Genomic DNA, 26,933 nt, shown 5'->3' on the forward strand with positions numbered 1-26,933 from the left:
CTCGAGCGCAGCGAGAGGAGCAGCCAGGGTCTGGGGCGGAGCCCCAGCCGCCGGAGGCACACCCCCTGCCATGGATTTTGTAGAGAAATTATGTATTATCGGAGAACGTTGTCGAAGGGCTCGCCAGCGACTGAGCGTCCCTGCATCGAGTTTGTGACCTCTTTTTTGAACTGTTCGCGGTTCTTTTGCAGGCTGTTGGCAGCGTCTTTGTTGAGCGGGTCCGATGCATTGGGTTCGAGAAATAAATATTGGATACCGATCATGACTGAGTCCCTGGTGCGGTGTTAGTTTCGTTGCCCATTTCTTTGAAGCTGTAGTAGAATTTCGGACCCAATAAATAGATCTGGCTGGAGATTTTGAGTCGTAAAAACGGTCTATTCGAGACTGGTTGAGTCGAAATGAGACCGGTCCAGTTGGTGGACCAGGGTGTACTTACAGGTTGAGAATGGGCTTCCAGTCCTCTCGGAGAATGTTCAGGCAGACATTGCCGTCGAGATCGATATTGGGATGGTATATCTTCTGGAGACACTTCACCTTTGGCGGTTCGTGGGGAAAGTTGCCGTTGACACGGAAGCTGAACTTGAATACACCTCCTTTGTACATGCCCTCGTCGGGCTTTAAAATCATCTTGAAGTTCATGATGTCTTCTGGGTCATCAAATACAGTGGTTATAGTCGATGGCAAGGAGAGGTCGCTGAGATCTTTCTGGACCCGGATCTCAGCAGCTGTGATCTTCTTCTTACGGCCGCCAGCGCCGTCTCCGTTCTTGGCCTCTTCATCCTGCTGTTTCTTAAGACTCCAGATTTTGAGCTACAAGGTAGTTAGTAAACTGGCGGTAAAGGTTGAACACAGTCAGCATTCATATGCGAATGGCTATGAAGTGCGAGTCTTGGTTATTCAGATCCTTAGCGCCTCAAGACAGTCAAAACAGATCAAAACAAGTCTGTTTGTAATAACCAACGCGAGTTTCAACTGAGTACAACTATGTATATGAATCAATGAAATGAGTGATAAGTCCTGAATCATAAACTGGAAATTTGACATGTCTGGAACTTACCATGTTGGTGGATATCTACAAGTGGTTGTGGGGACAGATCGAAGTCAAGTTCAATAGAACTAAAATACCAGAAGGTATTTCGGTATATTTCAAATAAGAGTGTGAGAAGCCACAACAAAGCACACAGCTGTCAGGTCAACAAACCCGTTCTTATGGGTTATACAACAACTGGCACAGGCTGCTTACTTTAATTAGTGATGAATATGGCTACTGAATCTAGCTCTGCTGCATACATTTATTTTCATACTGTAACGGTTTGATACAGCCGTGTTAGAGAGAAGGGCCAGAAGGATAATATTGTTCGGTTGTTAGGTTTAATAAAAACGTGATTATCACAAATGAATAATGGTCGAGAGAAGATATAAATAAAAAAATTCCGTATTGATTTCTTGCAAAGGACCACTGTTTCAATTTTGTCGAAAGAATTACTGGAGAGTCATGCATCCATAGTAATCAGTTCACTGTCAGGAGTAGTAGTTGTAAATATTGACTTATTATTTAAAATTCGAAAAGATCAAAAAGTTCGTAAAAATAGATTTATACCTTTTAATTTTTGAGCTTTAGTACCAGCTTCATCTCCTGAGACCGACTGCGTCAAAACTGCAGCATTCTTGCTTCTTCTTCTTCGACCCTGCATTACCCCCTGCAGGAACATCAGCGGTGATACTTCCCATCCGACAAACAAAGTTAGCAACTCCCTCAGGAAAAATTAAACTATTTTTAATAATTAAGTAAATTTAATATAAAATTGTCAGAAACAAAATCTAAAATCTAAACTAGGTCTATAAATTATTAATCCATGACTACTGAGTAGCAGTCTTGTAATCAAGGTAGCCAGAAACATCTGTAGGCTCTGTAGCATAAAATGTAGATCTATCATAAGGAGTGAGCTCTACCTTCTGCTCAAGACGGTTAACGAGATCTGGATTAGAGATGAAATATCTTCCAAGTGCAACAATGGTCTTGGAATCTTCCTCAGCGAGCTTCTCAGCATCATGGACAAGTCCACCAGCACGAAGAATAATGCCCTGCCAGATATTCCGAGCAAACTCATTGCTGCCAGCAAAATCATCACGATCAACGCTGCCATCTACACGAGGTTCAACAAGATGAATATAAGCAAGTCTGTTACCTTCCTGAGCACGCTTCTCAAGCTCGGTGATAATGTAAGACCACTGAGGAATAGGACTCACACCTGGCTCGACCTCGTTAAAGCTACTCCAAGGAGAAAGTCTGATACTAACTTTCTCAGCACCAACAGCCTCAATTAGAGCATCAACCACCTCTAAAACAAATCTAGCACGGTTCTCAATTGAACCACCATATTCATCAGTACGACGATTAGTATTCTCATGCAAAAACTGATCTGGGAGATATCTATTATGTTAGTTCAATCCTCTCATACTTATTAATTTAGTCTAATAAGACACAATGCAATATGTGCTCTTATGACATTTTAAAATGGATACTTACCCATTGGCACCATGGATTTCAACACCAGCAGCTCCCGCTTCAATAGCGTTCTTAGCAGCCTTGACATAATCCTCAATATATTCCTTGATCTCAGCCTTAGTCAGAGCACGAGGAGTAGCTCCATTCTTTACTGCAACATCAGAAGCAGATACAAGTCCGGAAGTGATACCCTCTTTCTCGAGGACACTGGGATCAGCAACTCGGCCAATAGCCCAAAGTTGAAGAAATGCGAAAGAGCCCTTAGCATTAATTTTCGAGTAAACTTGCTTCCAGCCCTCAATTTGCTCCTGAGACCAGATACCAGGAACATTATCGTACCCGCCAGCCTTGGGTGAAATAACAGTAGCCTCAGTAATAATAAAAGTACCAGGACGAGAAGCTCTTTGCTCGTAATACTGAGCAAATGCCTTGGGAGGAATATGGTTGGGCGTTCTAAAACGAGTCAAAGGAGCCATAGCGACTCTGTGCTCGAGGTTAACATTTCCCAACTTAATAGGAGTATAAAGAGCGGGTGTAGTCGAAGTGACAGTCATAGTGAAGTCTGTTTCTTAGAAAAATTGTCTGAAGTGGTTGAATAAATATCGTGATATAATAATATCGCTTTGATTAGCCGCTACTGAAAAGTAGATACTCTTGTAATAGAATGAATTGAATTGATAAAAAGAAGTTCCACATACTCGAAATTATCTCCATATTTATAGTATTTTTCACTAATATCAATATGTCAGATCCGGAGCTATGTTCGCAGTTAGCAGTTACCTAATTCAGACACTTCTCCAAAGAGTCCGCGGCCCACCCGCGATCACCGCGTCCTAACGGCGCGGGGATACACTAAGCACGCCGTATGCTAACACCCAGCCTAATAAACTCCATTACCAATCCAGCATGGCTTACGAGATCTATGGCGTGCTTAACCTTAAATTTCGTTGGCGTTTATGACAAAGAGTTCGTTCTATCTCTGTTATTCGCAGGGATGGGGGTGTGCCTCCGGCGGCTGGGGCTTCGCCCCAGACCCTGGTTGCTCCTGCTTCGCAGGAGTGGCTGGGACCGTCGACGGAACGACTCGAGCGCAGCGAGAGGAGCAGCGGGGTCTGGGGCGGAGCCCCAGCCGCCGGAGGCAGGACCCTGAACTCCCATGACCCTAACCTCTATCGGATTTCAAAGTAGTAATATCCGTTGAGATATTGTTGGTAACGGGAACGGACTGTTGACGGTAGTAATAGCTGTGATACTACTGGTCGGACGGTCGCGAGGTGTTTGTTGTCAGACTAGTCTTTTAGGAACTTATATTATTTGTTGTTGGACTAATCAGGTTACTGGTGGTTTTGGAATTTGGAAAGGTGGCAGTTTTTGGTTTATTTTTGACTTTGGATCAACCTCGGCATCATGGTCAACCAGAGGAAACCGCCTAAGGAACATCTCGTAGAGGTCGCTCCGGAGCCTGAGATTGAACCTATCGAGGCTGAAGAATTACCCACTGTGAATACTGATGGTATTAAGGATGATAGTAATCCCGAAAAGAAAGATGTTCATATGTCTCCACTACAGATCATTCAGAAGATCCATCGGTACTCGACCTACTCGTTCTCGGGATTTCTGTTTCTCCACGCGAGCTCAGTCATCTTTGCCCCGGTTATCTCCCCTTCGTTTGGTGAATCTGTTTTACAGACAGCCAATCCAATCTATCAAGCGCCAGGTATTGAACCTCTTCTGGTTTATGGATCGTTGGCTGCTCATGTCACGTCGGGGATCATCCTGCGTGCTCACAAGGCCTACTTGAATAAAAGGTACTATGATCAATGGAAACTACCTAGGTTTTCGCCATTGGCGGTGTCAGGATATGTGGTACTTCCGTTTGTACTGGGCCATATTACCGCGTCACGAATAGCGCCACAGATTGTTTTGGGTGATAGTTCGCTTATATCTCTGCAGTATATAGCGCATGGTTTTCATCGACACCCTATTCTCAGCTGGCTGGCTTACATTCCTCTAGTATTTCTTGTCTCTCATCATGTAATATGGGGTTGGAAACGATGGCTCAATCTGTTTGGTAAGAAGTATACCCGCAAGACATATGCTCTGTTTTCCACGATATTACTTTGTGGATACATTTCTCTTGCTAGAATCTCTCGTATGCCTAAAGTATCGGGATGGGTCGCTTCACAATTTGACAAAGTCTTTGCTGCGATTTATTTCTGATTTCATCATATTTGTTTTGCTCAATTGATAAAACACGGCTATGATCTCACCCAACGTGTGGATCCGATTGGGTATATCTGATCTTTGTTAGATAGATCCCTATTTTGAATACAGTTCGGTCTTCAAAGTCTCAAAACACGATAGTCCGTAATGTAATACGAGTTTTGCCGATTGCTCGCTGCAGTCGAGTCGGCAGTATTTATTGAATAATTAGTTTCTGTGTCAGTCCATGCCCTTTGTATGCGACAAGTTATTGAATCATATTCGCGTCAAGGTTCAATATAGCTCTAATAGATATTGAACTTAATTCAGCTTAGAACATTTTCTTTTTAGCTTTGTGTTTAGCACTGTACCTTTTCTAGATATGATTCAGATCTGATCTCAACGGTACATGCATGTTTGACTCGGCCCAGAAATCCATGGCAACAAAAATCTTGGCTTTGTGTCAGTCAGCTATGCAATGAGCTTTGATGTATCTTAGCTCAGATCTGCGACAAGTTAATTCGTAACTTCAGTGATATTGTATGTACGTACACTTGTAAAGAATTGTTACATCTCTGATGTCACCTAAGTAGTGAGCTGAGCTTTGATAGTGCCTTCTGTAGTATAAATATAAATCGTTCTTTCCGAAAAGTTTTATCCATCAGGCCCTTGACTGTTTAAAATTACAATCCAATTCAAAATGCAACCCTTTATTATCCTCGTAGTGAATGCTCTTATTGCTGCTACAGCAAACGCTGAGAACCCTCTCGACCACTTGCCCACCACTTTGTCGTCTGTTTTCAATGCTCCCCCCACTTCGGAGTCTACTGTGTCAACTTCCAAGTGCCCATATGAGCAAATCTGGAAAGGTTTGAACCTTTTGCAAAGAAGTTATGGCTATTATCAGGCTACTTCAAACGAGCAGCAGGACAGTTCCAACTCCGATGTGACAAGTGCAAACTGTACTAGCACTACTACAGTCACTAGAACTCACTATGTTCCTGAATTTGCCGAGGGTAATCCGTTCACTGGCTCCAACGCTTACGGTAGAGATGCTTTTGAGAAAAATTGGAACCAATTTTATGGACAGCCTACTGAAGTAGCACAGGATGGTGTTTGCACAGCATTTGTGTCTGTAACTGCTACACATACCATCCCATCTGGCGTCCATCACGGACAGTTTGTTCATACTGGATTTCTTAGTGACCTTCCCAGTGGCTTCCCAACCGATTTCCCAACTGGTTTTCCTAGTGGAATGCCTCCTGCATTTCACTCTGGGTTCCCAACTGGTGTCCCCTCTGCGTTTGCTGCTCAAATGACTGGAGGTGAGGAGTTCCAGTCTCCTGGTGGATTGCCTAGGCCTCAAGGTGGTTTCCCTCAGCTTCCATCTGGATTCCCTACCGATTACGCTGGCTTTGCTAAAAACTTTCCCGATGATCTTCCCACCAGCTTCCCAGCTGCTGTTCCAACTTTCGTTGTTGACTATGTCAATGAATTGAAAACTGTCTTTCCTACAGGCTTGCCTACCAATTTTGTTGATCTAGTTAAGGAGCTACCTACTACATTCCCTTCAGGTTTTCCCACACCAATTGCTGAAATTGCATTGAACTTCCAGAGTAGATTCGCCTCTTCAGTTCCTCCCAATTTCCCCACCAACTTCCCACTTGTTCCCCCAAATAGAGGGTTCGGAGGACAGTTCCCACAAGGAGGCTTAACTGGGGCTCCGACTGGCGCTCTTACTGGCGTACCTGCTGGCTCACCTAGTGATTTGCCTTCTGGTCAGGCAAGCCCCGATGTTTCTGGAGGTTTCCAAGGTGGTGCCGTCGGAACTCCCGAAGCTGTTTCACCTTCAGCTGGTGATGTCACTAATGCACCTTCAGCAGACTCGCTTCCTACTCCAAATTATGCTCAATTTCTTGGAAATTAATTTAATGCAACTGTCAAATGACTATTTATAGCCATTTAAAAACGGTACCATTTTTTATCTTCTAGCCCTTCTTTCATAACCCTATATATAGTGAACATATCTGAATAAGGGTTTACTTTATGAGTCCACTGACTGAATGGGTTTAATGAAAAACAAGTCTTACAGCACGCAAGCAGATCTTGGTATTGCAGAGTCCCTGCATACAGCACATGCATGGAAAAAAAGACCCCCATCCATATTTCTATATAGTCTCTGTTGAAACAATTTCGCCAGTTACGGCCATATCTAGAGTAAAATAAGATTTCCCGTCCGATCAATCATATTCAAGCCTCTAAGAGCCTTCATCAGTAATGCCGTGGGAGACCAGGCGTGAACAGAAGGTGTTGTAATTTCTTTTTGCCATGAGATTTCTTTTGGTATTACTTCGAGATACCCTGCGTCGAGGGGGGTCTGCCTCCGGCGGCTGGGGCTCCACCCCAGACCCTGGTTGCTCCTGCTTCGCAGGAGAGGGCGTCCACGCCCAGCCAGAGGAGCTACGGTAATACTATCCCCATTTTCAGGAAACCCTGCTTTCTCCACGTTGAATTATCAGCAGAAGCTTTGAAAGAGCAGAGCCTATTCCTCGCAGAAGCAGAAATAAGTTAAGTTAATTAAATGAGAAATATCTAGAATATATACATTACCTTCGCATATCAGGTTTGACACGAGACTTTTGCAGCTCAATAACACTTTCAATCTTACTAAGTGCAAGCTCCAATAACTCTTTGCGCTGCTGGAGCTCAATATGACGACGAATTTTGACATCCTGCTTGGCAAAAGCTTCGACCTGTTCTTCAGTGAGACTCTTGCCTAATCTATTATCCAGCTCTCGCGGGAAATTGTAATAAAAATCAGACAAAAGCTCCACGTTCAGGAATAATACAGCTGTCTGAGTCAGTTTTTCAGCAACAACGTCAAGGAACACCTCTGGACAGTAATATTTATTTTCCTTGGACTTGCATTGACGAGACTTTACAGCGGCCATACGCAGCTTTAGAATATCGGCTCTATCACGCAGGAACACAGCTTCTCTTCCCTTGGTAAGAAGCGCTTGTGAAAATCCAAATGCTTCGGTACCTTCTGGTGGAGGATGTGGTGGGGTCGACGCATTACTCTTGTTTGTTCGAGTAGGTCGAGTCTGATCAACAAACTTCATCACCTGGGTCAGCTTGCTACTGCCAATATTTCGCTTGAGAGTTGCAAAAGTCGCCTCACACTGGCGAAGTTCTTCCTTCAACAAGTTATAACTGTGTTCACGTGAACTGGTCCATTCTCTGTCTTCGACTTCGACTTCATATTTGTAAGGTTTAATACAGTTTTCTACTTGGTCGGCAGTAGAGTAGAACCGCATGTTCAGAATATCAGCAGTGGCTTCTTGGATAGCATTGCGAGCATAAGGATGGTTCCTGAAGTTAGTCGCTGCTACAAGCTCATCCATCTCGTTGGTCAATTCATTGATAACAAGTGAAGTTGAAAGCCTTCCCATTCCCAGTTTAGTAAGGGCAGATGCAGAAGCATCAAGCTTACGATGCCAGAACACATCATCAGGTGCTGAATTTGGCAGTTCACTGATAGGTGGCTCAAACAAATCTGCTCCAACTGTGTACAGGTCTGAAGGATTGCCGCCTTTAGCGTTAGGAGATGGTGCTACCAGTGGCTTGTTCCAGTATCTCTGAGCAAGAATATCAAGTACTTTCTGATCGAGCTCACTTTTGAGTAGCTTGCGTACTTGATCTCTTCCGAGTTGTGAAGTGAGGTCCTTGAATGCAAGCTTAAAGCTGTCTACTGAGCCAGCTAAGTATGTCTGTGGAGTCAACACTCGATCGTTATATTCTACCTTGAACTGGTATGTTGCTTCTTCAAGCTCTTGGTGAATTGATTCGCATGTTGGTTCAAGACTGTTAGCCATGGTTTTCTCCAGTACGGTCATTAATTTCCGTCGAAGTTGTGAAGTTCCGACAGTAATCGCGGCATCCTTATACTCGGGATGCTGAGAGAAAAAGTTTTGCTCATTTTGTGATACCAACGTGGTAATGTTATTCGAACTTCGTCGGAATAAACCGCCAACTGGTGTTGGGGCTCTAGTAATGACACCCACATATCCCATTTTCAATGGATACGATTTGTTGGTCAGAACGTCATATCCTCTATCAGGGTCAACCAAGTCCATTTTCGTGATAACGCCAATGGTTCTCTCACCTCTAGGATCAACTCTTCGACTGGCTTTAAGAGCGCTGCTGTTGGCCAAATCAACATCGGCAGCTGAAATAGCAAGAATGACATTTGGCTGTTGAATGTATTTCTCACACAGCTCGTTGATTCGTTGCTTTAAACTTCCGGGCTGATCTGATGCTGCTACTTGAATATAACCAGGCAAGTCAATCAATGTCAGGTCGGGAATGTGTGGCGAATATATATGCAATTGAATGGGTTCGTCAGAGACAGCTTCGCTATCAGGAACTGACAAGTTCAAGTCGGTCAGGGTCTTTTGAATTTGGGAAAAATCGGTCACTTTGCCAATACCTAATGCAGGGAACTCACCATACTCGGCTGCTGAGTCGGGGGTATTAATAAGTGTCAATTCAATTGGTCGTCTCGTAACCATATTGGAACCTTTTGGTAAAAACTCATGACCGACTATAGCTTCTAAAACAGACGATTTACCTGAACTCTGTGATCCAATAACAACAATCGATGGCAGCTGTAACGTATCCGACTGGTCCACACGCTGTAAAATAGACCTGATCTCGATCATTTTCTTGGTCAACACCATCATTTGGTCTTCAGTACCCGCTGACATCGATCCATCGGGATTCGTCTCGTCATCAACACCAAGTGCTACTCCAGCAGCCAATGCAGCAGCTCCAGCACCATTACCTTCTTCACCACCACCTCCACCACCACTGCTACTGTTTTGACCATTGCCACCGTTTCCAGAACTCGACTCGCTGTCATCAGCAGCTTTATCGGCAGCTTTTGAATCCCAGAACTCTCCTAAACTGAAATCTGGAAGTTCTATATTCTCAAGAGCAGACTTGGCTGATGAAAATGCTCCAGTAATCATATCCGACGCTTGATGTAGCTTATCCACTGTATAACTCGATGCTTCTTGAACTTTGTAACTGACATAAGCTGCGCCTCCAACAACTGTACTAGCGGCTGCAGCAGGTACTCGAATCACTTTTGCAAAGAACTTTGGAATTGAATAAATCGAAAAGAGCCGGGTCGTCATGTTCGCACCGGATGATCCTCCTGGCATCACCGGAGTATGTAATCTGCGAAGAAAAGGCGACGGATACTGTAACAAGAGAGTATTACCAGGGGCCATACGTTTAGTAATTTCCAGTTTCGACTGTGCTGACAGTGGACTGTGAGATTTAGAAAGTTTTGAAACCGGATTGGCACTTGAAAATAGCCTTCTACTCACAGTAGTCGCAGTAGTCGAAACCCCATCTAAACCCGACCGGTGGCTACCATGACCGCCGGTTGATTTCACAAAAGAACCCAGTTCTTTCGACACCGCACTCCCACCGGCCGTTCCCGCACGAACAACACCAGTTCTGGTGCGACCAGCAACACGGGCCAACATGATATGATGACCAATCCAAACGGTTCCCAGCTCAAGCTTCACTATCCAGCTTTGATCTCCTGACCTTCAGATAAAAATTCTCTTCAATAAATTTCACACGGGACTCTCTACACTTGCATCACACTCGCTAAACAACCAATAACCAATAGCACGAGCGCAATCACAAGCAAAAATCACTCCCACAAAACAGTCTAGCAACCGTAAATCTCCTGACGCACCAGAGGCAAATAAATAAATAAACCTCCTTCACTTCACGACATTCAGCCGTGCGCCCCAATCCGGCTCTCAGGGGTAACTCCAGGGGGTGGGCTCTGCCTCCGGCGGCTGGGGCTCCGCCCCAGACCCCGCGGCTCCTCTCGCTGCGCTCGAGTCGGGTGTCGGGGGTCGCCAGCAACCGGGGTGGGTTTACTGGTGGTATAAAAAGGGGTAGGAGCCGACCCTGGATGGGTTTAGGTGGTGAACCCGTGGTACGGTCACCGGCGGAATCTCGCCCGTACCAGCACTTTTTCACCAGCCCCATCCGGCTGTGCACCCTCCGCATATTAGAGTCGAGCGAAGCGAGCTACGGGTCCGGGCAGAGCCCGGCCGCCGGAGGCAGCACCCCCTACCCGGTGGGGGTCACCCCGACCCCCGCCCCACGGAACAGCAGGGACTCGAAACCGGTTGGAAAGGGCTGTGGGAGCAGGGGGGAGTTAAGGTTTCCGTGGAGAGCCGGGAAATGGAGGGTTGTTTTTGCTTTTGGGAAGGTTGAAATGGTCAGGTGAGCGGAGGAAGTTTATCCGTTTGAATGGGTAAGCGATAATTTACCGGTAGGTGATAGGCAGGAGCGACAATGTGCCGTCAGGTCCGTGTCCGTTTATACTGGCTGTACCCCACAGGTAGCACCACTTTTTTTTTCTGACCGGGACCCGCAGTTGGGAGTATTATGGCCGCTGCGTTTGACCGGGGCTAGAAAGGTGGGGGATAGGCCTCCTGCTGCAGCCAAATCGCACATATAAAAACAATCCCACCACCAATAGTGGGGTGTTGATATATAAAATCACTGCCGGTCTTAACGTGTTGCCGATTATATAATACGGAGCTTGAACTTGGTTCCGTTCACGCCACTGCTTAGTGTTTATTGCTTTATTTCCACTTGGGTCTATTGAGTTTCGTCTTGTGTTAAGACTGGTGAATCGGGTATTTCTTTTGGTTTCATTTTATTTCATTTATTTGAGTTGACAGTCCAATTATTGGTTTCGGATTGGATTTCGCATTTACTTTTAGATCTCAAGAAGCTGTTATACTACTGTTCAGTTGCTGGCTTTGCTACTGGCTTTGCTACTGACTCTGCTACTGGATTTGCTACTGACTTTGTTACTTCTCTCCCACTGACTCTTACTGGTTCTGTTGCTGGCTCTGATACTCTGTTACTGACTTCGCTACTGGATCTGATACTTACTCTGCTACTGACTGTCCTCTCTGGTATCTCTACGTCTACTAAATATTCTTTCTACCTCTTCTTTCTGAAACTTTTTTTCACTTCCTCTCTAGGTACAGTCAATTTATTCGATTCTGGTTGAATTTTCACAAAGTAGATCACATTTGCAATGCTGCGCCGTCCTGAGTACTCTAGAGCCCTTACCGGCTCGTTAAAGTCCTCGTCGCTGCTATACACATCGTCCAGTCCTTCTGCCTCCCAGAGCACGAATGTAACTCGAATCACAACCTCGCTACGGACATTCCAAAAAGCTGCACAGGCTCCAAACAGATCGTTTTCATTCTCCCATTATCAAACACAGCATAGTTCGTCTGGATCCAATGGATCCGGATCGTCTTCTTCCTCGTCGTCGTCGTCCTCTGCTGGTTCTTCGTCGTCGTCTTCATTATTTATGAAACTAAGCTTGGCTGCCGCCTCGGTTGTATCTCTATACGCAGCATCTACCTATGCTGTATGGTCGTTGCAAGAATCCAATCCTTCTATATACAAGACATTCGACAGACACATTCCATTGGGACATTATATCCTCGAGTTCCTCGAAGAACGACAGTATCAAGAGAAAATGCGAACAAGGAAAGAATTCTACGATTCTCAGGGGTCTGTACAGCCATACGTCTCAAGAACATATAAAGGAGCAGCTGGAGACGAGCAGGATGACCATTCCAGCCATTCCAAGGCCACTTCTTCTGGAAAAGGTGGCAGCTCGTCGGTAACTCACGACCCACTTTCTCCCGAACGGTTTTTCGATGCTAAATCAGGAACAGTAGGACTAGGAGAGCGAGAGTATCTTCCTCTGATTTTACTACCCGATACTAACAACCCTGTTGTGCATGAGATTTCCATGTCACTCAACGTTCTTATCTCATCTGTAAATGCATCTGCCGTGTCTGACGAGACGGTGAACAATGTGTCACAACTGTTCCACCGATTGTCTGAAGAAACCAAATCGGAAAAGCATCTTCAACAGGACAGTAAACTGTTTGAAGAAGAAGCTCAAGTGTTTACATCTTTAGTCGACGCATTCAAACAGGTCCGTCCTAAAGCCGGTTCTACCGACGAATCTGAGGCTCGTCTGTACCGTCAGTACGCAGAAAACTACCACAAACGACTCGCCAACGAGATTCTCCGTGCCGAGAACATTCTCATTGCCCATTGTAACACTATCAACGCCACTATCCGCGAACCCCGTCCCTTTTCACTACAACCACCGGTCAAACCCTCTTCCACTACGTCTAAGATCAATACCACCACGACCAGTAGCACCAGTTACGCCAAACCCGACTTTGCATTGCCAACCACCGATATCCTAGAACTCCAAATCTCGTTCAACCTCCTCGTCTCTGCATTACACGACCACACCAACCTGCCGCTCTCCCCCTACATCCAGGGCATCAAATCCGCCATTGCAGCCTCCAACCACTCCAACAAAGAAGAGCTCATCCACCGGGCACTCCAAGGCGTCCGCATCCCCGACGACGTCGACATCAAGCCCATCATCCAGGACGTACTCTCGGACTACAAATAGATTTCTCTGCTCTCTGTAGCGGGTCAGCCTGCCTCCGGCGGCTGGGGCTCCGCCCCAGACCCCGTGGCTCCTGCTTCGCAGGAGATTCTGGGACCGTGGACGGACCGACTCGAGCGCAGCGAGAGGAGCAACCAGGGTCTGGGGCGGAGCCCCAGCCGCCGGAGGCAGGTGGCACGGCTAGCGGTTGCGGGGATTGTCAGGGTACGATCTTCAGGGGGTGTTTCCTGCCGATCTGTGGGGCAAATCTGGCACACCGTTTTTCAGGGGTACCTAGAATTAGAAACAAAAGTCATTTCCAGGCTTTTGTTTTGATTATATTGCAAGTTTGAGTTTTTGAATCTAATTCCGGCCACTGGAATTGAAGCTATCAGAGAAGGAGTACCAGAAGATACGAGCTCTGGATAGTGTCCGTAGAACTCTTCCGAGGCAGTTGCCAAAATTATTTTGTTTGTCTCAAATCAGCCGGAGAATTCAATTCTTCCAAGTGAAATGTACAGTAAAAAGAATCCTGAATTGAATCCCTCAGGAGTCTGAAAGGGAACTGCGGAAAAAAGAGCGGAAATTAGAGGTCCCACTGAACACCCCCAAAATTAGACTGCCGAATTACCCAATGGCATCACAGATCCATCACTGACTTTCGAATGTTCCGCAGGCGCCGGAACCAGCCAGACCATTCTTGGCCCTCCGTCCCCCAAACTCGACTCGAGCGAAGCGAGAGGAGCCGCGGGGTCTGGGGCGGAGCCCCAGCCGCCGGAGGCACACCCCACCACCCCCAAGCAACCCGGATCTCGACTGTTGGGGGTACAGCGACCCGATCTTCAGATGCAAGCAGAAACTTAGAGTCACATTATCAAAACGCATGATCGGAGGTGCAGACGCAAGCCAGGCAGAAATAAACTTTCGAGCCGTGAAACTCGACCCCTTGGCAGGTCGAGGTCGGAGGAGTCAGACCACCGCCTCCGGCGGCTGGGGCGCTGCCCCAGACCCCGTTGTGCTCCGCTTCGCGGAGCGGCTGGGACAATGTGTGAGGTCCGTGGGTTGGGGGCGGTGGTGGGTGGTCAGGGTCGAGAGTTTAGGACTGCTTTGGACCAGAAAATGCTTGCTTTCATTCTTGAAACAATTGGCAAACCAACGGACCTGGTTGACTGGCTGGAGAACGGTTTTCGCCAGCAACGACCCCGCTCCTTCGCTGCAACAGACCCCTCCCCCACCTTCTGGATGCGCCAGGAGCGTCTTGGCCAGTCACCGATACCGGCCAACCAGGCCCCATCGCCGTACCCCTCCAACCCCCGGAAATCACATCCCACTCCGTCCCCCCTACCCCTCAAAAAAAGCTCCTCGAAGCGGAGCACAACGGGGTCTGAGGCAGTGGCCTGACCCCCCGGGATCACATCCCTCGAAAGACTTTTTCCTGTAACTGACCGGGTACAATTAACCTTCTCAGCCTTGCGGCCCTGTTTGAGTAGCGTCGCCCACACCCCACCATACATGATGTGCCTCACTAAACTTGTATGCAGCAGGCGCCCCGCCTGCCTCGTCATTTATCCATTTATCCTAATTTGCACCTGCTTTGTTCCAATTAGGCCGATGCACCCCTCCCACTTTGATCGGCCTCCACCGACCCCGCCGTCTCATCCCCCGAACGGATATTTTAGCCCAACCACCCTATTCCAGCAATATTTTCTCCGAGAAAAAAAGAAGTTTCCGTGTATGGACTGGGGTGAAAAAAAAAGTTTTTCTAGCCTCCCTAAGTTTGTGGGTAGTTTCAGATGGCCTCGTGGGATGCGATGACCAGTGAGCTAGCTCCTTTGACCAGTCGGTTTTCTACTGTGAAAAGTAGATTGTTTCACCTCTCCAGGGATCCCCAGCAGCAGCAGCAGCCCGCAAACCCCCCTCATACCCCCCCGTGACTGCTGGTGGCCCCACTGGCCTGCGTTGCCTTGCCCTGTCCTACGCACCTGCACCACCATATTTCACCTTACCCCGCAGCTCACCTGTGCAGCCTCTCTGTATACAGACTGCTTAATCCGGGCTGGTGCGCACCCTCTTCAGTAATGTGCCAATCATTTATAAAGGACGACTGTCCATCATCACAGCAAAAAGAGACCAGTGGCTTGTATTTTTTCCGGTTGTTCTAAACTACTTGTCGCACTTGATTGTGAAGTTCTTATTGGATTTTTACTGTCTGTCTTGTTTTTTTCACTAAAAATCTTAATTGTTCCAAGTATAGAGGACTCAATTGATTGGCACGTAAATTAAGCCAGCCATAGCAACCTTGTGTCAGCTGATATCTTTATAGCTGATTTCAAAAGTCCATTTTCGGATCTCTGTTTTTAGACTCCAGTTCTAACCCCCATTCTAAATCCCAATACAAGGGCCTGTTTAGATTTTTTTCAGGGGCTTTTTTGTGTGTAGATTGTCGAGGAAACTGGTTGACGGCCAATTGGGTTTGATTTTGAGTATTTGCCCGATTTGTCATTAGGTTCACCGCCAGCGGCAGTTTTCAGTGACATCATATTTACCACTATACTAGTTTGTCAGTAATAGTTTGTGGATTTTTCAAAAAAAAAAGTATTTCGTTCTGATATTCATTAGTTGTAATTAGAATGCCTCGTGACGTCAAGAATCACTTCCTGTTCGAAGTTGCAACTGAGGTTGCCAACCGAGTCGGTGGTATCTACTCGGTCATCAAGTCCAAGGCTCCTGTGACCACCAAGGAGTATCGTAACCGTTACTGTCTTATTGGTCCTTTAAACAGAAAGTCGGCTGCTACTGAGGTAGAAGAATTGATTCCTACCAATGTCCACCTTAAAGATGCTCTTGATGCCATGGCTTCTCGTGGTGTGCGTTATTTGTATGGTAGATGGCTAATTGAAGGTGCTCCAAGAGTTCTTTTGTTCGATACTCCTTCTGCATATGGATATTTGGACGAGTGGAAAGCGGATCTTTGGTCAATTGCCGGAATTCCTGCTCCTCCTACTGATACTGAGACCAACGAGGCTATTGTGTTTGGATACCTGGTGGCCTGGTTCCTCGGTGAATATGTTGCCAAAGACGTTGAGCATGCTGTTATTGCCCATTTCCACGAATGGCTTGCGGGAGTGGCTTTGCCATTGTGTAGAAAGCGTCGTTTGGACGTCACCACCATTTTCACCACCCATGCTACTTTGCTAGGTCGTTATTTGTGTGCTGGTTCGGTGGATTTTTACAATAACCTGCAATGGTTTGATGTAGATGCCGAGGCTGGCAAGAGAGGTATTTACCATCGTTACTGTATTGAAAGAGCTGCTGCTCACAGTTGTGATGTGTTTACCACTGTTTCACACATTACTGCCTATGAGAGTGAGCACTTGTTGAAACGTAAACCCGATGGAGTCTTGCCCAACGGTTTGAACGTGGTCAAGTTTTCTGCTGTTCACGAGTTCCAAAATTTGCATGCCATTACCAAGGAGAAGCTCAATGACTTTGTTCGTGGACACTTTTACGGACACTACGACTTTGACCTCGATAATACTCTGTACTTTTTCATTTCTGGCCGTTATGAGTACCGTAACAAGGGTGTAGATATGTACATTGAAGCGCTTGCCCGTTTGAACTACAGATTGAAGACCGAGAACTCTAACAAGACGGTAGTGGCCTTTATTATCATGCCTGCTGCAACCAATTCCTACACTGTTGAGACCTTGAAGGGACAGGCTGTTATTCGTGCCCTGGATAGCACTGTCAAGGATATCCAACAATTGATTGGCAGAAGACTTTTCGAGCACTGTGCTCGTTCTAGTGAGCACGGAAAGGAAGTTCCTGAACTTGACGAGCTTTTGACCGGTTCTGACAGAGTTCTTCTTAAACGTAGAGTGTTTGCCCTTAAGAGAAACAGTTTACCTCCTATTGTCACTCATAACATGGCTGATGATGCCAACGATCCAATCTTAAACCAAATTCGTCGTGTACAACTTTTTAACCACCCCTCTGACAGAGTAAAGATCATTTTCCACCCCGAGTTCCTCAACTCTAACAACCCCATTCTACCTCTTGATTATGACGACTTTGTCCGTGGTTGTCACTTGGGTATCTTCCCTTCATACTATGAACCATGGGGATACACTCCTGCCGAGTGTACTGTCATGGGTGTTCCTTCCATCACTACCAACTTGTCTGGTTTCGGTTGTTATATGGAAGACTTGATCGAGAACTCGAGTGACTATGGTATTTACATTGTTGACCGTAGATCCAAGGGTGTCGACGACTCGATCAATCAACTCAGTGATTACATGTTCGACTTTACTCTCAAGTCAAGACGTCAACGTATCAACCAACGTAACCGTACCGAGCGTTTGTCTGATCTTCTTGACTGGAAGAGAATGGGACTCGAGTACATTAAGGCCCGTCAACTAGCACTTAGAAGAGCCTATCCTGACTCATTCTCTGATGGTGATGACGAGAACCCATTCACATCTGCCACCGCCCACAAGCTTACGAGACCACTTTCTGTTCCAGGATCGCCTCTTGACCGCGCTGGTTTCATGACTCCTGGTGATCTTGGCAGCTTGCAAGAGCTCTCCCAGTCTCTCAACACCGAGGACTATGTTGGCTTCAAGTTGCCTGAAGAGGAAGAAGAGGAGTCTGAATACGACTCGTATCCACTCACCTTGCGCTCCAGCTAGTTCTGCATCACCGTACCCCTAAAAATTATATACATGTGTCATATTAATATAGTTCATTTGCAACATAAGGCTTCTCACTCATCTGGCTGTCAAGCAGATGCATATACTGGATAGACGAAGCATGCGGTGAGACCTGAATGATTATGTGACGTCCAGTATGCCTCCGGCGGCTGGGGCTCCGCCCCAGACCCTGGTTGCTCCTGCTTCGCAGGAGAGGGCTGAGACCCTGGACTTGAACCTGAATCAAGCCTTTTTTTAAAAAAATCAAACAATACCCATGATGGATATTAATAAAAACGTGATACAGCTAACTCGTAATCAAGAACTGATCCCAAATGGAGCGCCAAATATTTTGAATCTAAAATTGCTAACGATAGCTTGCAATTAGGTAAAACGAGAGTGGTCATCCTCGTAATATATAAATAAAATTGTCTGAATTATATAGTAGATGACTTAAATACATGATTAGATGATAGTATGAGTCGGATCACGCAATAAACTGCCCAGGATGAACATTCTACTAATATCTCGAAGTAGAATATCAGCTGATTGTGTTCAACTAGTAGTTGTCCGGTCATAAAGGGCAAACGGCGAAAAAAAAAAAAATTGAGAGCTAAGCACAATCAATCACTTGGAATTGCTAATATCAAATATGTGAACTGCGGGAGGGACGGTATTGCTGGTCACCCGGTATTAGGTTTACGCAGTTTTGAGATTTGCCAGGGTTTCTTGGTGCTGAGATTACCCAGTATTACAGTATTACGGTCACGCATCTCTGCAGTTTTGCAAATCGAAGACATTGCGTTGATATATAACAGAAAAAATATGGGTTTGACAAGGCTCGATAAAGCTCCATCCATCATCGTTACGGCATTGGCTGAATAATAAGTGACCCATAATAAGCTGCATTTTCTTATTCGTGGAAATTTGTTTTCATTTTTCCATTTTTTGTCCATTTCCATTGTTTCATCTTTTTAGTTTTTATTTTAGACTTGTGCAGAGATTGTCAAGAATTAAATAGAGAGTTAAGAATACCTAGAGTGTAAAGCACTGGAGATATTAGTCAAAATGTTCATCCTGGACAGATTATTATCCAGCTCAGACAGTCGCTTGGAATTGCTTAATATTGAGGTGTGAAAATATCTTGTTTGTATTAACATACTGGCCAGAGAAATTCTGCCTGTATCACAGGGGACTGCTGGGACCGTCGACGCGACGACTCGAGCGTAGCGAGAGGAGCCACAGGGTCTGGAGCAGAGCCCCAGCCGTGGGAGGCAACCCCTCCTCCCCTTCCTGTCCCGATTCGCAGATTAAAGTTAGAGTACGGTTGAGTCAAGCCAGTTATCGGCTTATCGCTGCAGGGTCTTATTGCAATCTGCATTATCGCGATCGACGTCATCGCCGATCAGGGGTGAACTTTATTGAATACGACGGAAAAACAAGCACAGGTTAGAGAAAATCAGGTCCACAACGACAATTCAATTTATCTGGAGCATTCTGAGATCGTTATAATTAATATTCCAGACTGAATCACGACAGGGTCTTAACAAGCAGTCACGTGGTCCATGCTCGATATACGCGTTGACGCCGGGTCCAGCACTATACCGAACCTTCCCTTACCACATGACCCTGCGCCATAATTTAAATGTGCCATAATTTATAAATTCAAAGTATATATACAGGTGCTGTTGCCCCCTCTGGTACATTTTTTCTTCATCTTTGACACAACGTTTGATCGCTGAACATTTTGTTACATCGAGATTTTGACGTTTTGAAGACCACCCCGTGCTTGCACCGCTAAAAACTGATTGTTTACTGGATTATTTTTTTATTTGTTTTATTATTGTGTTTTTGTTGTGATTGTTCTTATCCTATTAATTTCTGGATTCCTGGTGCAATTATGACAAACGAAGTTGAGACTTCTCTTGTTGCCAGGCTCTGCTTGATTTATTCCATCATTTTCTTCTTCTTTTTTGTGTGTTATCTTGTTTACTGCTTCCTCTATGTCCCGTACCCCCATAGGGATGATTCCCCTAAGATTGTGTCTCAACCGTCCAAACCCCAACCGACTTTGGGAGATAAAATGGTGCTCGGAGCTGCTTCTAGTCTTGGTAAAGCAATTGGTAAAACATGCCAGGTCTTCTCCGCTGGTGGGAATCGTGCCTACCGCTCTCAGAAGGCTATCAAGAATTGGAGAACAGGAACAATCCCTGCTTCTGAGCAGACAAAGAATACTGCTAGCATGGTCCTAAGTGATAAACCCCAACAGAAGGCAGTCACCTCTTCATCAGATGTGATTTCTGAGGCCCCATCTTTCAATGCATCCCAGAACTCATCCAACTTGTCACCATTACAGACATTGCCAATCCCAGACAACAACAACAACAACAACAACACTGGTGGATCCAAGAATCAGAGTACAATTGAAGTGTCACCATCAGAGACACAAACACCCCCAAAGAAGAAGAAATCTGGACTCAAAAAGTTATTAAAGAAGTTTAAGATCAAGAGACGTTCCTCCAAAGATTCCATTGAAATTTCATCGGTATCTTCTGACTCGTCTTCCGTTGAAACTTCTACCAAACCCAAAAAGTCTATTTTCAGATTCAAGAGATTTAAGAAACTCTTCAAGAAGTCACTATCCCAGGTCACTCAGTAGTTTGTGGTTCGTCTCTTCATTTCCTCTAGAGACCACATGAAACGTAAACAAACTTTATTTCGGCATTACAAACACCTTCACATACCAGAGACATACTTCAGTCTCTTGTTATAGTCATGGTTAAGCACTCAGTTTCATCATCACGTTCACCTCTCCGCTACTTCAGTTTCCAGAAATCAGACTAAACTTTGGACATTGGCAAGCATCTTCTCCCTAAGACTAGACGTGTCGCGATGTGGTGTCCTGTCGCTTGACTATCTAGATCTGGTATTGTCATCCCGAGGCATACCCTGATGTTTCTGCCACAGCAGTCCTTAGTTTCATCCTCCAGATTCATGGCACGCACTAGTATCTTCAGCTACTGTCAGATCCGAGTACTATTTTCGGATTATGTAGCACTAGTTTGGCACTCCAAGTCCAACTAGGAAGTCTAGTCATTGATCGTGCTTTTCTATCTTCATCCTTAGTCTGATTTATGCTTGTGGGAGCACTGGAAATCTTAGTACTGGTGAATTGACTTCAAAAACTAGTGTGGACTTTCGTTATTAGCTGGGCCCTTCTACTACTTGTTACTATAATAATATTATTAATTTTTTATTATCTTTATATTGCTGGTTCCGCTCGGCACATGGAAGCATCCATTTCGGACCACAAACGAGTGGTTCTGGAGCCATATATGATATTACCGTTCATAAGCCAGTTCTATTGTTATCTAACTATCAATAGTAAAGCCAATGTTCAATCCCCACTTTTCAGGCTGTTAGTCTTATGTGCCTTTAAATGTCATGGAGTTGAGTAATCGCGTTTGGGTCACCAAGCTCAGTCGCCTCAACTGCAATGGTACGAAACAATCAAACGACGATAGACACCTAAAAGGCAATTTAGGTTTTGACGGCTATTATATACTATCTGAAAACATCTATGAAAAGAAGTACTATAGAACTCTTAAATATAGATAGAGAAGTGGTTTGATTAACTGAAGTGGTAACTGCACTGGTTCTAGTTTATTTACCTGAGCAGGAATAGTACTGATTGCAGTTTAGTTCGCTGCAAAGTAGGCATCCTTTGATTATACTCTCTATATACACTTGATAATCGTTTGGACGCAGCGCCTCGCTTAAATAGAATTGCACTTGGACAGGCTAGAAGTTCACCGCTCCTGATTTATGCTACGTTGTAATATCAAGTTGTAGGACACACGAACAAAACGTTTTCGCACTCCTTTGCCATTCGTAATACTAGTACCCAATGTGTCTGTACACCACTAGTGGGAATCTCATAATATGAATCTGTCAGTATAGAGTCATATATGGTCTACAACTAACTCAATGCGATATAATAGATTGATGCAAAATGGGCAGATACCGCTTTAGATAAAAATAGCTCGTAATTGTGCTATTATCTGGCTGCTAATAGTCAATAAATAGAGTCCAGTTAGAGACGTCGAACACGGTCTTCCTTCCAACGCTCCAACTGTTCATTTCGAAGGTGATAAAGCTTGCGTTCTTTACGGTAGTTGCGAATAAATTCGTTTACATTATCGCCACTGCCATCTGGTGTCAGAGTGGTAGAACCTTCAAGAAAGCTCGCTGCAAATGTTTCTGAAAGCGAGTCTGTCTCTGAAACGGCATATTCCAGACGAGACTTCAATGCTGGCATACTGAAAGGTTGCAACGCACGATACATTTCGGTCTCAGTCTGAGCCCATTGATTCTCCAATTCTTGCGATTGCGTCAATGATTCCTTGGCGCTACTTCTCAGTTCTTTCAATGCTTCAATCTTATCTATCAGCTCCCGTGCTCGTACCAGATTAGCATGTGCAACTTCTTGCTGATGTTTAAATATCTGTTCTCCCTGCTCACTCGACTCAAATATGCCCTTCAGGGCCTCTTTATTTTCAGCCAACTCATTCAAAATGTGAATCCTACTCTACGGTTAGTATCCATCTAGCACCAATTAGATCACATATCTCCAAATCCAGATAGTATCCAAATCCAGATAGTATCCAATCCACTATATCCTTCCCAAGATTGAAGTGTATAAGATCCTATCTGAAAGGCATTATGTCTAGCGGCATTCTGTATTCATACTTTTTATCTGTCAACTCAGACGGCACCTGACTGGGAACTATATTTATCGGGGTAGGTCTCGCTGCCATAGCCGGCTCAACTGCAGCACCAGTGCCTGCACTGCTTGACCGGTACTCTCCATTTGGGGTCGATATGCCACTTTTGTCGGGTAATGGAGGTGGGGCTTGTGGCGAATAGCTCATAATTGACTCGTAATGGACTCGTTTACTATCGTTGCAATGCAACTGAAGTGATGAAGCCATGAACCACCTCCGCAAATCACGGCATCGCGCATAACCCTGCCATTTTGCAACGGTGCTCCTACATCACAGCCAAAACGATATTTTCCTCTTCACGCGAGCAAACCTCGATACCATTTTTCTGGAAAAATATACCAGCACCCTTTTCCAAATGTGCCGTTACAACGTTGGTTCTCCCCTCAGCTTCTGGAGCGGGCCTGCCTCCGGCGGCTGGGGCTCCGCCCCAGACCCTGGTTGCTCCTCTCGCTTCGCTCGAGTCGTTGCTAGGGGTCCCCTCACGGTACAGACACCTCCTGCGAAGCAGGAGCAACCAGGGTCTGGGGCGGAGCCCCAGCCGCCGGAGGCAGGCCCGTTCCAGGACGTGAAATGGAAGGAGGAGACAAGTGTTCGAAACGCCCATGAGCCTACGACTACACTAAGTTATGACTTCGTGGCCAAGCTGGTTAAGGCGTGCGACTGTTAATCGCAAGATCGAGAGTTCAATCCTCTCCGAGGTCGATTTTTTTAGCATAGGCAGCATTTTTTTTCATTCGTCGAGCACATATCGCATTGTGAAACACAATCTAGATTGGTTATTGTGAAAGAGAAATATATTCTAAATAATTTAATTTATAACTAGTGTCTTAATAAACCCGGGCGACAGGTGCTAATAGCGCATGCTAGTCTCAGTCCGGAGCCATTTCGGTGCGTACTTCGGGTCGTAAGTGAGAGTTGGTTCGTATAACTCAATAAACTAGCTCCATGTTAGTACCACTGGATCACAGTAGTCCACTTCGAACACACAGCACGATACTTACCTCCATATCTGCATCACCTTTACCACCAGCGAATTTGCTGTACTCGTCGAAAATGGCTGCCAAAGACCATCTGAAAACTGTCAGTCCACAATCCATACACCGAAATCAATCCCTCCACACCGTCTGACCGCCTGACCCAACGACTCGAGCGAAGCGAGAGGAGCAACCAGGGTCTGGGGCGGAGCCCCAGCCGCCGGAGGCACAATCCCACACCAAAAAGAACCCACTTACCCCAACAGCATCTTCCGCATGATTCCCACCAGCACACCCACTCTGTGTTTGCCCTTATTAGAATGGACCAATACCGGGGCATTTCGTGTGTCGAGGAGGATATTGAGTCCTTCAGTGATAGCTTGCTCGTTGTTCTGAACAAAAGGTTCTTTGACACTTTTAAAGTGAAACCTTACGAGATTAATATTCTGCGACTTGGCCCACTCCTCATACTCCACACTCTCCTCCTCAGGTCTGTCGCCAAAATACAGAATGGTCTTAAGTTTCAGGTTCTCGAGAAACGGATAACTTATCTCCAGCGGGTGACCGCTACGGTACACGCCCTCCGCAACAGGAGCGAAATTCAGCGGTGGAACAAGGAGCTTGACCCTCTTATTCGGCCGCTGCATTGCATTTAGCGGGCTCAACGCTGCACGAATCGTTCCAAATCGATTCTCCACGAACAGCTTTCGACTCCTCTCTCTATCTCTCTCGTCGCTCTCGCAATCCTTCCTCCTCCAGTTCACGGGATGTTAGGGTACAATATCCCAAGGTTAGGGTCCGAGTAAGGGAATCGGGACTGCCTCCGGCGGCTGGGGCTCCGCCCCAGACCCTGGTGGCTCCTCTCGCTTCGCTCGAGTCGTTGCGTGGGGTCCCTTCGTGTGCTCGGGGTATCTCCTGCGAAGCAGGAGCAACCAGGGTCTGGGGCGGAGCCCCAGCCGCCGGAGGCAGGCCCCCCACCACCACGTGTCGACCCAATTCGGGTTGTGGGTCCTTGTCTACGGGACTAAGGAGGTTTCGAACGGAGTTTGTTTGTGTTTTGACCGGGGCTGGAGGGTCGAGTGTTGGTTGTGTAAGCAAGTGGTAATCGAGCGGAGGTTGGAGCCCACAGATCGTCGGTTTATCGTGCATGGCGATGTAAGTGTCTGCGCTTGGATGGTGCGTATTGGGTATGTTAAGTCGTCGATCGGCCGCGGAGTGGTTAGAGCCCATGCTGGGGATCGTCCCTAACCGGTTGGTGCCTCGCGGGGTGTCAGCAGCGATAACCCATTGTTTTCGCAGCTGACTGACTGACTTCACTGACTGTCTGATTGATTCAACTTGTCTATAAATATGGGGTAGGTTCTCGTTGGTTTGGTTCTTTCTTCACTGCTGTTCAGTACTTCACAATCTTATAACAACATCAACAACAACTGCTCAACTCGACCGTCTTCAGTCGTAAACCAGTATCACTACTACAACAGTTAATTATAACTATAACAACTACTTCAACAATGTCTCTTGTTCCTACTACTTCCACAGTCAAGGTCTCCAATGGAGTCAATGTCTGGTACAGAGAAGCCGGCGACCGTGCCAAGCCTACTTTTTTGTTGCTTCATGGATTCCCCACCTCGTCTATTATGTACCGTAACTTGATTACTATTCTGGCTCCTCACTTCCATGTCATTGCTCCTGATCTCCCTGGATACGGGTTTACTGAGGTTCCTGACAAGTTCGAGTATACATTTGCTAACTTGACGGATACGATTGAACTTTTTGTAGATGCTATCAAGTTGACCAAGTTTGCTATTTATATTTTCGACTATGGTGCTCCAGTCGGTCTGCGTCTGGCTTTGAAACGTCCTCATCAGATCACTGGCATCGTGACTCAGAACGGTAATGCTTATGACGAGGGTTTGGATCATAAATTCTGGGGTATTATTGAAGAGTACTGGAAGACTGATGCTAATAACACCAAATATATCCAAGGTCTCAGTCAGTTTGTCGAGGATCCTAAGAATATCAAGGACCAGTACAGTGTCGGATTCACCAACCCTACTTCTGTCGATCCTACTCCTTACTACCTTGACAAGGCGCTTATTGAGCGACCTGGTCAAACTAAAATCCAAGTGGCTCTTTTCTACGACTACCAGAACAACGTCAAACTGTACCCCCAATTTCAGGAATACTTCCGCAAGTCCAACGTCCCCGTCCTCGCTACTTGGGGCAAGAACGACTACATCTTTGCCCACCCAGGTGCCGAAGCCTACAAGAGAGACGTGAAAAACATTAAAGTCAAGTACTACGAGACCGGCCACTTCGCTCTCGAAGAGTTCGTCAATGAGATCGGCGCCGACATCATCGACTTCTTCGGCCCCATCCTCCACTAATGTTCTATCCTCTATAACTTTCCGGACTATATAGTTGAATCTCGATTTATAATTTACTACTTCTATCGGGGGGACTGTGCCTCCGGCGGCTGGGGCTCCGCCCCAGACCCCGTGGCTCCTCTCGCTCGCTCGAGTCGGGCGTCGAGGGCTCACGCAAGAGTGGACCCTGACGTCTGACCCTTGCCCTTATCTTTTGAAATTTCGGACTGGGAGAGCTCTAAAATAAAAATAACAAGCCATTGAGCTCCAGAAATTTGTCAGTACCATTTTTGAGTCTGAGGAGCCACCTCTTAGAGCGCTGGTTGAAAGGTTACGGCGGCTATTTCGGAATCCTGACAGCGTAGAGCTGCGGCCTGGCGTTCTCCGATAACACGAGCCGAAAACGGAGGGCACCTCGAGCCCGCTTATTGCGGTCGCGTCAGTCGTCCCACGAACCCCATTCCCTGCTAAATCAGTTCACCCACGCCCACTGGACCGCCCGATGCAACGACTCGAGCGCAGCGAGAGGAGCAACCAGGGTCTGGGGCGGAGCCCCAGCCGCCGGAGGCAGCACCCACAACCCCAAGAATGCACGAGCGTACTCAACAGATTGTGGGCCATGTCGGGGGAGATTTCGGTGCGGCAATTCGTCTCGTGGTTATTTGTACTTGGCACGTGGACCGAATGTAGAGGTTCAGAAATGTTCAGGGAGTGAGTGGTTGGTTGGTTGGTTTGTTGGAGGAGTCGGGTAAAACCGGAGTACCCCTCGCGAAGAGTGTCAGTCGATGCCCACGATTCGATATGCGTGTGGTGGTGGTTGGCGGTGGTGGGAATTTATCCTGTAGAAATCAGTGCATTATCATCGGTCGATTTA

General features: G+C 46.2%; 7 protein-coding genes and 1 non-coding gene across 8 annotated transcripts; 6 read left to right on the forward strand and 2 right to left on the reverse strand.

Annotated features, from left to right (window-relative positions):
* Positions 1 to 1,860: 1,860 nt before the first annotated feature.
* On the reverse strand, positions 1,861 to 3,063 carry OYE3 (Oye3p; the record flags this gene model as incomplete). Its single annotated transcript, XM_018881186.1, has 2 exons — positions 1,861 to 2,434; positions 2,531 to 3,063. The coding sequence occupies 2 exons, from the start codon at positions 3,061 to 3,063 to the stop codon at positions 1,861 to 1,863; spliced, it is 1,107 nt and encodes a 368-aa protein (XP_018733801.1).
* An 853-nt stretch (positions 3,064 to 3,916) lies between these two features.
* On the forward strand, positions 3,917 to 4,729 carry AWJ20_4129 (uncharacterized protein; the record flags this gene model as incomplete). The annotated part of the gene is made up of 1 exon (XM_018881187.1): positions 3,917 to 4,729. The coding sequence occupies one exon, from the start codon at positions 3,917 to 3,919 to the stop codon at positions 4,727 to 4,729; it is 813 nt and encodes a 270-aa protein (XP_018733802.1).
* A 682-nt stretch (positions 4,730 to 5,411) lies between these two features.
* On the forward strand, positions 5,412 to 6,638 carry AWJ20_4130 (PT repeat family protein; the record flags this gene model as incomplete). The annotated part of the gene is made up of 1 exon (XM_018881189.1): positions 5,412 to 6,638. One exon carries the CDS (start codon positions 5,412 to 5,414, stop codon positions 6,636 to 6,638), a length of 1,227 nt encoding a protein of 408 aa, XP_018733803.1.
* Positions 6,639 to 7,317: 679 nt separating this feature from the next.
* MGM1 (dynamin-related GTPase MGM1) lies at positions 7,318 to 10,266 on the reverse strand (the record flags this gene model as incomplete). Its single annotated transcript, XM_018881190.1, has 1 exon — positions 7,318 to 10,266. One exon carries the CDS (start codon positions 10,264 to 10,266, stop codon positions 7,318 to 7,320), a length of 2,949 nt encoding a protein of 982 aa, XP_018733804.1.
* A 1,589-nt stretch (positions 10,267 to 11,855) lies between these two features.
* Positions 11,856 to 13,271, forward strand: AWJ20_4132 (uncharacterized protein; the record flags this gene model as incomplete). The annotated part of the gene is made up of 1 exon (XM_018881191.1): positions 11,856 to 13,271. The coding sequence occupies one exon, from the start codon at positions 11,856 to 11,858 to the stop codon at positions 13,269 to 13,271; it is 1,416 nt and encodes a 471-aa protein (XP_018733805.1).
* Positions 13,272 to 15,877: 2,606 nt separating this feature from the next.
* On the forward strand, positions 15,878 to 17,935 carry GSY1 (glycogen (starch) synthase GSY1; the record flags this gene model as incomplete). The annotated part of the gene is made up of 1 exon (XM_018881192.1): positions 15,878 to 17,935. The coding sequence occupies one exon, from the start codon at positions 15,878 to 15,880 to the stop codon at positions 17,933 to 17,935; it is 2,058 nt and encodes a 685-aa protein (XP_018733806.1).
* Positions 17,936 to 23,347: 5,412 nt separating this feature from the next.
* Positions 23,348 to 23,421, forward strand: AWJ20_4134 (the record flags this gene model as incomplete). The annotated part of the gene is made up of 1 exon: positions 23,348 to 23,421. It is a non-coding gene; the product is annotated as a tRNA-Asn (tRNA).
* A 1,783-nt stretch (positions 23,422 to 25,204) lies between these two features.
* Positions 25,205 to 26,080, forward strand: AWJ20_4135 (epoxide hydrolase; the record flags this gene model as incomplete). Its single annotated transcript, XM_018881193.1, has 1 exon — positions 25,205 to 26,080. One exon carries the CDS (start codon positions 25,205 to 25,207, stop codon positions 26,078 to 26,080), a length of 876 nt encoding a protein of 291 aa, XP_018733807.1.
* Between the last annotated feature and the right edge of the window lie 853 nt (positions 26,081 to 26,933).

The sequence above is a fragment of the Sugiyamaella lignohabitans genome, chromosome C (genome assembly GCF_001640025.1).
Source record: "Sugiyamaella lignohabitans strain CBS 10342 chromosome C, complete sequence".
NCBI classification, from domain to species: domain Eukaryota; kingdom Fungi; phylum Ascomycota; class Dipodascomycetes; order Dipodascales; family Trichomonascaceae; genus Sugiyamaella; species Sugiyamaella lignohabitans.